General features: G+C 42.2%; 1 protein-coding gene across 1 annotated transcript in view; it reads right to left on the bottom strand.

Moving 5' to 3' along the window:
- Positions 1 to 7,414: 7,414 nt before the first annotated feature.
- The window catches only part of DBNDD2 (dysbindin domain containing 2), a 28,301-nt gene continuing 24,203 nt past the window's right edge, over positions 7,415 to 11,512 (bottom strand). Inside the window, exon 4 of the mRNA XM_061631458.1 lies at positions 7,415 to 10,644. Coding sequence (XP_061487442.1) covers positions 10,442 to 10,644 — 203 coding nt within the window. The 3' untranslated portion in view covers positions 7,415 to 10,441. The remainder of the gene's footprint in view (positions 10,645 to 11,512) is intronic.

Genomic DNA, 11,512 nt, shown 5'->3' with positions numbered 1-11,512 from the left:
TGTGGTAGGCAGCTCTATTGCATTTGGGAGCTTTCCTGGTCATTCTACAGTGGGGGAGCCCTGGACAGAGAGTATCGAGCAGCACCCCTCAAGGTCTCTTGGGAAAAGCCAGGGTTTTTTGTTTGCATCCTATTTGCCTGTGGTATTGAGGCATCCTTCCCCAACTTGGTGCCCTCCAGATGTTTTGGAGTACAAGTCTATCAGCCCTACCCAGCACAGTTATACTGATGAGAGCTGTAGTCCAGAACATCCGGAGGACACCAGGCTGGGGAAGACTGTGCTAATATAAGTCTAGAAATATGTGCAAATTCAGAGATGTGAGTTGCTCCTGTGGCAGTTTTATAGATGAAGCCCCTGTGCCTTTAACAGTGCAGGAAGTAGTGGAAACAAATAGCTGAAGGTTTTCTTGGAATGCAGATAGGAATGATGGAGGAAAAACTTCATCTTTTTTTTTACAATAATTTTTATTCAAATTTTCATAAAACATACAAAACAAAATCATAAAACATTCAAAGACAAAAAACAAAACAAAACAAAAATGATTAAACAAAAAAATAAAATGTTGACTTCCCATTTGTCGCAGATCAAATCAGTTATAGGTCTACAATATATAACAATCCTGTCTCTTAAATTATATTATAAAATCACTTTCCTCCAGTAGTTATCTTAATTAATCATCAAATCTCATAAACATTACTTTATTCTTTCCACAAAAAGTCAAAGAGAGGTTTCAATTCTTTAAGAAATATATCTATCAATTTTTCTCCAAATAAACATGTCGATTAATCCATCTCGTTAATAATATTAATCTTATTGTCATAACCATAGTCCAAATAAACATATCGATTAATCCATCTCATCAAAATCTGTTAGGTCCAATAATTTCAATAGCCATTATTCCATTATCCATATTAATTCCATCTTCCATCTTCAGTAGTCCTGTTAAGTCCAGTAATTTCAGTGTCCAATCTTCCATTATCAGTATTCCATAATAATCTTGCTGTCATAGCCATAGTCATATAATAAGAGTCTGATGGGAATTTCCTCTATCCCAAATATTTTCTTGCCATCAATTCTGAATAAGTTGCTGAAATATTGTTGTAAAGTCATATCTGTGTTCTTCTTTTTTACAAAATGCACTGGCTCATCTCTTGAGAGTTTTTCCATTGTCACATGGCTGCAGTTAATTCCATAGATTTTCTCTATATCAAGCTCCATCACGTCATTCCAGTCCAGAAGATTATCCAAGCCATTGATAACTTTATCTCTAATATCTTCATTAATTTCTTCAGAGATAACGTTAAATTCCAAACAGTAGATTTTATTTCTAATATCCATAAACTCCAGATCTTTTTCCAATTCCACATTTGTTCCAATCTCCAGGGCTTGTATCTTCCCTTTATTTTTTCTTTTCTCATCTCTGATCTCATTCTCCTCTCTCACAGGATCCCCTATTTCTTTAAGCTCCTGCGTCATTTTGCTCAGTTCAATTTTCAGCTCCTTACTACCCTGTCGCAGGGTTTGTTTCGTTATCTCAATCTCATCCATTATTTTCTGAAACATAATTACTTCCAGATTCTCAGCCACTTTCTTGATTGCCATTTTTAAAACCACGAAAACAAAACAAAACAAAAATAAAGAAGAACCACTTCTTATTTCAGCAACAATTGGGTTAATATTCCAGGCTTGATGACATCACAGTATAAACAGAGCAGCCTGCCTTATCTCTCTATGTTCAAGAACACAAAACAAATTTAGTTCCCAGCATCAAAACAGTTAGTGGTGTCGTGAAGAAGCAGATTCGTCAAAATAAAATAGACCAAAAAGAGAATAGTCCCAGACAATATAATGTTCCTCGGAATAGAAATCCCTCTTCTGTTTATATCTTTAGAATGCACTTCCAGGACAGCTTTTTGCAATAGAAACAGAGATAAGCTGTTAATTTCGTGAATAACAGAGAAGAGTTATAGCTCACCCAGAAGTTCTTTAAAGCTGATTCATTTGACAAATCTCTTTTTGCTGCAACAATTTAAACCAAGTAACAAAAATAATAGAAAGAAGGGTGCTTGCCTGTTAGTCCGTTTTCTCTTTGAAGAAAAGATAAACGTATCGCATTAATCAGATAGAGCTTGTTCGGAAGTCCGTCCGGCATTGCTGGCTGGACCTTTTCTCATAAATTAATGAAATCCAGTCCTCCCAACAAAAACAGGCTTTTGAGGTTGATCTCTACGTTTCTCCCTGCCCGGGAGAAATTTCATCAGTCAAAAAAAAAATGTTCTGACTGATTTATATCTGAATAAGCTTCTTTTGAGGCGGGAGCCCGTCTCAAAAGCAGGCACAAGCGAAGTCACCCTTCCTGGAAGTCCGAGGAAAAACTTCATCTATTTATTTATTTTCCTGTTAAAGGCACAAGAGCCCATTATGAAAGTGGCAATCCTCGTCTTTATCTGGTAGATTATTCTGCTGATTGGGAATTTCAGCTCTGTGAGATGTCTTAAAAGTGTTGGAATAAGCTTTGCTGGATGTTGGTATGATATATCTTGAAGGCTTTAATGAAGAAAAGCTTGCTAGGATTATAAGAAGCTGCCTTTGATCCATCTCTAACTCTCTAAGGTTTCAGCAAGGGTAGTTCCTGGCCCTACCTGGAGACACTAACTGAACCAGGATCTTTAGCATTCAAGGCATGTGTTCTTCATCAAGGCCTGGCCCCTCTTCCCCTGGTCTGGGGATTTGAACCCAGGACATCTTTAACCCAAGGTGAGAATCACACACCAAGACCAGGGGTAGCTAACCGGTAGCCCTCCAGAGACTATTAACTCCCATCAGCCTCAGCCAGCCTGACCAATCGTAAGGAATAATGGGAGTCAAACAACACAGGCCCACAGGTTAGCATCTGTTTAGGATGATAGAGGTATAGGGTGTTGTTTCTCAGAACAAGGGAATGGACCAGAAGCACTACTTCAGTGGTAAAACATGTACTTTGCATGCAAAAGAGCACAGGTTCAATCCCTGGCAACTTGAGGTAAAGCTGGAAAAGAACTGGAGAGCTGTTGACCTTTAATAGGAAAAAGTGAAACTTCAGCTTCCCAAGCCTCAAACTATTCAGATTTTAGCAGGAACGTCTGGCCCTCCACTTGTTGGACCTCAACTCCCTTCCTGGTTTGTTTACCTGCAAAGGTAGGAATGAAGTGAGAGCCATTGAACTGTGTGCACTAGTGTGTTGCTTGTGCACAGTATGGTTGGTTGGCTTATTGGGGCCTTTTCACTTGTGGCTCCCCGTCTGTGGAATGTGCTCCCCAGTGAGGTCTGCCTGACACCTTCATTGACATCTTTTCGGTGCCAGGAAAACACTTACCTTTTTTCCCCAGGCATTTGATAGACTGAGATAATGATGTTTATATTATGTCTGCTGCCAAAGCTTTCTGCAGCTATATGGAGGTAGTTGTTGTATATTTATTTACTTTGTTTTAACAATGTTGCAAGTCACTTGGGGACCTTTGAGTAACAAGTGACTAATATATCTAACAAATCATCATCATTTTGTGCAGATGTGGCCACTATCTACGACTGATTCTGACAATCTACAGTATAGCAGCTCATGGGTGAACTGAGAACTGAACCAAGGGCCTGGTGACTCCTAATTCATGTTCTTAACATCCTATGTTACACCAGCTTCTTCTGCAGTTTCTCATATACATCCTTATGACATTTCTGGTAGGTCACTGTTACAGATGGGAAGCCAAGAGATAAGTGATTTGTACAACATGGCTAAGTGAATCCAGGTCTGAAATGGGACTTGAACCCCCAAGTTCAGCCCCAGCTCTCTTTCCGTTGGAGCTCACAGGCTGACCTACTGCCTGCTGACCACAGTTAATAACTCAAAATAGCTAGTGATTCCATATGGCAGGGTATTTCACACTGAAAGAGTACATCAAGTGGAGAAACCATTTTGGATATCTCAGTAGTAATAGGCAGGTAAATATTCAAGGCTTTGGAGGTGGACCAGGATGTAGATCAGCACCCCACTGGGGTTGCTGAAATGGAGATTTGGGTTCATAGGACCCTTAACTGCTGTGGAGATCAGTCACATGACAGTGGAGTTGGGAGGGGGCACAGGAGGGAGGCCAGTGTAATATAGTGAATTACAGAGTTAGAAGGTACCTCAAAAACAAATTATTCCAGTCCTCCGGTGATGCAGGAAATGTGTAGCTACAGCATTCCTGATACTGGAGCCAGCCCTACCATTAGGCAGAGTGAATGGTTGCCACAGGTGATGGATGCTGTGGGGAGGGACCTGGTCAGATGTTGGAGCAGTTTTTGCCCCATGGCCTATACTGTACCTCCTAAGCAAGCCCACTGCCCTCAGATGTCACCAGCATTAAAGTAAGATTCAACTGCCAATCCATTCAGCTTCTTGACATGGAATGGTACAGGTGTCATCTTGTTGTTTGCCCCTTGCAACCAGATTATTTTGGGCTATCCCTGTAAGGTTTGAAGCTGCACAAAGGCCTCTGCACGAGCAAGTTTTGTTCCAAAGAACTCAATTGAATATGTTTCCCCACTAGAGGGCAGGCATAACCTTTTTTAGATCTCTGCCATCCTCTTCTAGAGCCCAGTATGGCAAGTTATTATATATATATATATATATATATATATATATATATATTCCATCCTTGAACTAATGCTTCACATACTTAAGCATACCCTTTACTTGAAATAGTAATAGTAGTACCATTGGTTCTAAACGTTGGCTAGATCTTGCAGAATTGAAGATGTGCTCCAGAGATGATCTGAAGGGGCAGCCAATGTATTGCCCTCCAGATATTCTTGGACTACAACTCCCATCACCCGACCATTGCTCCTGCTGGTTGGGGCTAATGGGAGTTGTCATCTAAAACTTCTGGAGGGCAGCAGGTTGGAGATGGTAGCTCTATACTGACGGGAAGCAGCTCCCCATGGGTCGTCTTCAGCCCCACCAGGAAATTCCAGGGACTTGTTTTTTTGTAAGCTCTCGCACTGTGTTATAGCCCTTTCCCAAGAATTACTGCTCTTTCCCTTCCTGATAGCTCATTTTCTGGTAAAATAGTCTGTAAGGTGGCACAGGGTTCTTAGTGTACCATAGCTTAGACTACCATGGCTACTCTCTAGAGCAGCTGTGGGAAACCTTTGGTCTTCCAGATGTTGCTGAACTACAACTCCCACCAGTCCCAGCATGCATGGCCAATGGCCAGGGATGATGGGAATTGTAGTTCAGGATCATCTGGTGGACCAAAAGTTCCCCTCGCTTGTTCTAGAGCTTAATAAGAAGGATGGACTCTTTACTGTGTGTATATATAAATAAACGTGTGTTTGTTTTAACAAAAGATGGAAAGTTTGACTTAAAATCGGGTAGCAAACCTATACTACATATTCAACATAATACTATTTTACTACAGATAAACAAACATGAGATAACTGTCGCCAGCTGAAGCTAAGGTAGCCTGCATTTTTCTGATCATGTTCCTGTCTCTGTAACAGTAACTTAACCTGTGGAAATGAAGCATCTGAGGCTTTCCCCATCAATCTATCACCGTTCCAAAGCCCTCTTCTCCCAGATGCTTTAGAACGAACAAACAGAACATTCATAAGAGGGCTCAAGACAATACTCCAGGAGTAGCCTGTAGTTGTTGGATTACAACTCCATCAACCCCAGCCAGCTCGTCCAATAGTCAGGAATGATGGGAGTTGTAGTCTACAACATCTGGAGGGCCACAGGTTATCCAACCCTGGAATGTTCTCTTGCATAAATCACTTGCTGTTAAAAGCACAAGAGCATAGTCAGAAAAGAGAGATTCTAGTTGGACTGACACCAATTAAAATTCCTCTCCCTTCCTAAACTTGCATTGGAAGAGCTGGGAAAAACATGCTTGTTTGACTTCAGAGGAGAGATAAAATCTATCAAGGAGTGAATATGAGCATCTGGGTAGGAGGAAAAACTAAGAGCAAAACTTGGGGTTCTTACCTGTTTCCACAAGTTACCTCCGAAGCTCACATATTAGTTAGTCTAATACCATTCATAGCATGCAGTCAACCAAGAATGCAACCCTGCAGTTAAGACTACCAAGTCTTTAAACTTTGATGGATCTAAATTGCATAGAGAGCCTATATGGGTAGAGAAGGCTCTCCACTGCAGAAGTTACACCTGAACACATGAGAAACCAGCATAAGCTGCATGGTGCCAGGGTAGGGCTAAAGGTGTACAGTGTAGCTGTGTTGCCCCTTCATGCAAGTATAAAAAATTGGGCTTCTGTGAATCCCCTTGCCAATGACCATGGTGAGATGAAAAAAATGGATGTGTATATCATGGGAACCTATGGCTCTGATGCACTGCCTTCTTCTTCAGGCCAAACTAGACATGACATTAAATGCAAATGCATCTTTGCATTAAATATTCTGGTTTTCTAAAAACCCAAATAGCATTGCCTGGTTGCAGCAGCAGCAGAGGAGGAATTTCACCCTTTCATCCCTACTGCAAGCCTAAGGAAAATCACTCCTCTGGACCTGCTATTTGCATTGGCACCAATCCTCAGATTACTTCCCAACAGAAAGCTGGCCTACAGAGGGCCTTGGCAGGTCAGGACCTCAGCAGGGGAAGAAAGGGTGAATGGGATCCAATAATTATTGCACATATACACCCCAGCTGATGCAATTTGCATTTTAAAAAACCTGTTTCTTAAATGCAAGGTGCATTTAAAATCGTCTAGCTTGGTCATTTACAATGCTGATATGATAAGGCTATTACCAATTTCTGCTGTTGTGAATGATCGTCACCTTTTGCATACTATTGCAGTGTGACCCCAGTACAATTTTTTCCACCTGCCAACTGTGGATAACCCATAAAGTGTTACAGGGGCAGACGTGGTGATGAAGTGGACAGGCATGAGCTCATGGAAACTTGAGCCACAATAAGGTGCTAAAACACTCTGTTTTTCTGTGAAAAAACTCTGAGTTAGGGTGCTCAAACGGGTTCCTTTTAGTTTTTCTGCAAAACTGTGAAGAATTGTTTTTCTGTATTTCAGTTCAGAAATTGACCCTTTTACCACTTGTATTTTTCCACTGGTTTCCTTATTGCTTAGGGTGGGTTGTCTCTGTGGCTGCGAGATCTCTATCACTGTCTCTCTCCCCACCCACCTGTGCTGTTAGTTCCCTGAGTCACTTCCTCTTTTCAGTCTTTCCCCCTCTATTCAACCTCTCGCTGGAAAGCAATTGCTGGAGTTGTGTTTGCAAATGGAGAAAGCATGACTCATTTGCACCTGGATGGAAGCTCAAATGCTAGATGTTATTGCCAAGACCCAAGAGGGCTGGCTGATAGGCTGAGTCAATGCCTATGCCAGGCAGCTACAGGGAGCTCCCCAGGAAATGGGCCAGCCCAAGGTTATTTATACAGCAGGCTCCTTTTATTTCTGCTTGGGATTATTCCAGCCTCACAATTCAGGGTGGTTTTCATTTTCCATTTATATCAGAGTGGACACCTGTCTGGTTTAAACCAGACAGGATTTCAAACAGCATGAGCGCTGCTTCCAATATTAATTTGGCATGGCAATTTTCAATGTGGGGGAAAGCATACAAACTACACTGTTGTCATGTGTGACAATTGCGTACACTATCATTTTTGCAGCGTGCAAACTGCAATTAGCCACAGCTTCCCAGTGCCTATCCAACCTAGCAAAATAGGGTTCTGAACATGATAAAATGATCTACACAGGGATAGAGAACCTGTGCCCCTCCCTGAAATTGTTGGACTCCAACTACCAGCAGCCCCAGCCAGCATAACCAATGTTCAGGGATGGTGGGACTTGTAGCCCAACAACATCTGGAGAGCCAAAGATTAATGACCCCTGATCTACATGATTTGTTCTCTGTATAGCAAATCAAGAGGCTCTAAATGTTAAAGACAATTTTAGACTTGCATACAATGTAACTGAATAGTACAAAAAACTGTGTTTGACTTGGACTTGGAACTTCAGCTGGGAATAATAGGTGGCTTTTGAAAAGCCACTGACTCTCAGTCTCAGTTTCTAATCTGTAAATTGACAGTTACTTGTCTCAAAACTGACTTGAGGATGAGCTACACAGATGATTTGTTATTCTGATACAGTATTGTACGTGTGGTTTTCCTGTTTTCCCCCAGGTGTCAGTTGGAGCCTCTATCCGTGGCTCCACCCCCGCAGCTTATTATGCACTTTAAGACCCAAGATTTTGCAGTTGTTGCTGCATGTACCAAAGGGATGCTAGAATTTGGATCACGCAAATATCCATGTCTCACACCCACATTCAATAGCTTATGAACAAGCCAGCTGACAACCCACATCCCATTCATCTGCTTTCAAATCACCCAATACACTGCAGATTTAATTGAGGGCACCTTTCTTTTTAAGTCACTCATGATGTTCAATCAGTTAATCTAACCAATTAGTTGATTGTTACAGCCCCGGAGAAGATGTAATGTTCCATCTGTAATGGTACCAATTTTACACAGTGATGTTATCAACAGATAAAAGAAGTTAGGCAAATAATCTAAAGTTTGGGTAGGGAATGTGTGGCCCTCCAGATATTGTGGAGTGACAACTCCCATTATCCCTGACTATGCTGTTTGGGACTGATGGGAGATAAAAGTCTCACAACATCTAGCAGGGAGGCAGAGGTTCCCCATCCCTGACCTAAAGTGTCATGGATATTCAGAGCTCCAATACTTACTTGTTCTGCACAGTGAGACATTTCCTTCAATTAATTATTTCCATCTCCTATGCATGTCTCCATCATGGTTCTTTTTGTCTTCCCCATTTACAACCACTGCTCACTGTTAATGTTACATGGGGGTAAAAAAGAGATCTACATATGAAGAACAGTGTGACTTAAGGGGTGTCTGTGGATGGCACCTCAAATCCCAAATTGGAGGGGGGGCATCTGAATATACAGTCTGCTTTGACTGGTAGTGGAAAGGCAAAGTCACAGGCAGAAGTCTTCCCCTGTTCTGTTACCTGAGGTCCTTTATAACTGAAGATTTAAAAAGAGCTTCTACAGGCAACACATGCACTTACCAAAGAGTTATAGCCCTTCCCTAAACCACCATTTTGTGTCTAATTTCTATCAAGTTTATTTACACATGTCTCTTGAACTTTCCCCGTGAATTTAGTGTTGAGCCTGACCATTTAGAAACATGTTTGGTAATAAGAATACTTCGCATTTAGTGGTCAAAGCACTTCACATACATAGTCTCTGAAATCCTTTTGATATTGCTGTAAGGAGGGTAATTATTACTGTTCCCCTATTGACGAAGAGAAATTACAGGCCCACTTTATGAGTTCATGCCAGTGATAAGATTTGATCCCTCTGAGACTAATCTCATGCATACCACACTCTTAGCCTCTACACCAAGAGATAAGCGAATCCTATTGGATCACTGAAAAACTAGCCAGATAGCAATGCAAGGCTACTTTGCTACCAAGGTATTGATCTACAGAAGGTCTGCACAACTTTTGTCACCTATCAAGCTGAATGCAACCCATCAGCCATTGATTATAGCCTACCGGGAGCTTGACGGCCTGTTTTACAATCTCTTGCAAACATCAGAATGGCTTTATCAAGCTCCGGATGGGGGGGAGCAAACATAGTTGGTGTAGGTTGTATTCTCCATGAGTCAGATGTTATGAAGGCCTACACTAAGTAGACTTGTTACTGCTGCATCCCTTCCCTGAAGTCCCCTTTTTCTCATCGTGCACCATTCCTCTTGATTCTTACCTTCCCAATATATGCTGCATGTTTGCAGAGTGAGAATGCAGAATTAAATTGGTGGGGAAAAGAGAATGGACCACTCTGTTCCACTACTACCACCAGTGCCTTCCCACAAGGTTTCTAACCCTGTTATGGTTCAGCTATCGCTTCTTCATCCTTACTACCCAGAATGCCTCAGTGTTCCTTTTCCCAATAATGCATATCCTCCCGGTTGCTTGTTTGAAAGGAATATAATTTGCTCTTATGTTACAGTTAAAACATTTGGGGTGTGTGTGGGTGTGTATGTATGGATTAGGGAAACTGTAAGCCTGCGCAAAGGCCTTGCCTGAAATATCTGTAGCAGGGGCCATAGCTAACTTGAGTAGTCAGGGTGAGTGAAGCAAGAACATTAGCTGTAAAAGCCTGGAGAGTTAGGTTTTGTTTTTGTAATTTCTACAGCCCCCTTGCCTCACTCCATTCTCCCTATGCCCTTTGCCTTCTCCATGCATTGGCCATCCTGCAGGGAGGAGACTTATATCTAATTCTCCCCAAGTGCAGCAAATGGGATAGGGAGCTTCTGTAGGGAATCTGTAGCTCCTTAGTGGAAATCAAAGAGCCAGACAGCCATGTTCCTTCATCATCACACCAGCTGGCAGGGTCCATGCAATGGTGTGGCAACCCTCCCCTGCTAGCTCCTGGCTTCCTGCTCCACAGGGCCATCTTGCTGCAGTTCTTCTTCATCTGACTGCACCACGGGGGTCTCAACCCCTTCCTCGCTGGTGTCTAAGCTGTTCAGGTCTGTAGAGGCAGAGGACGTGGATGAGATCCGGGATTTGATCTCAGCTGCGTTGGGCACTTGCAGAGAAATTTCCTCCTCATAATGGTTGGAATCTGACCAAGGAGAGAGACAAAAAGGGAACAAGCACTTGATGAGGCTAGCTGGCATTTTGCTGTCCCTTGTATTGTACTGAAGCCATCTTTGTAACATTTCTGATCAGTTTAGCTAGAATATTGCACTCTATATTAGAGCAGAAGGAAATGTTGGCATTGCTGCTGTTTCTCAAGGTACATAAACACTGTTGGTTATTGCAACTAGCTAATAGAGACACTCATGCCACACTATTAGTAGAAAATGCAAATGTGCCAAGTTTTTATCATAGGTCTGATGCCACACACTTGTTCCATTCCTGAATTTGCTGCATGCAAGTTGCTGCAAAGATATTGTAAATACAACAGAAACGTATCCACACCTATTCTAGGTCAAAGGAGTTCAAACATCATTCTGTTATGAAAGCATTTACACACTGATCGATCTGCCACAAAACCCTTGATGGCTGCAGAGTTCTGTGCTACATTCTAGGATGGGATAGCCAATGTGGTGCCCTCCAGATGTTTTGGAATACAGTTCCCATCAGCCCCTGCCAACATGACCACTGGTCACGGATATGGGAGCTGGTGGTCAATAACATCTGGAGACCTCCATGTTGGCTACCGTGTTCTAAGATGATGCCTCACATACAATTACACATTATAACACACACACGCTTTCATATGCACACAAGTCAGTCCCCCCCCACCCGCAGACAGGCTACCCAACCGCAGGGTTTTGAATAATTATCCTTGCAGCCACTCTGCAAGGCCTGGGGTGGAGTGCACACTGCCTTCTGGTTGTCTGGATAAGCCTTTGTAGTGTCAGAGGAGTCAGACACAAGTAAAAGTCTTTTTGTGCATCTCACCACACCTGACCTAATATAAGGTA

The sequence above is a fragment of the Rhineura floridana genome, chromosome 6, assembly GCF_030035675.1.
Source record: "Rhineura floridana isolate rRhiFlo1 chromosome 6, rRhiFlo1.hap2, whole genome shotgun sequence".
In the NCBI taxonomy this organism is placed as follows: domain Eukaryota; kingdom Metazoa; phylum Chordata; class Lepidosauria; order Squamata; family Rhineuridae; genus Rhineura; species Rhineura floridana.
The sequence above is the reverse complement of the archived record's forward strand: the minus strand, read 5'-3'. Positions and strand labels throughout refer to the sequence as shown.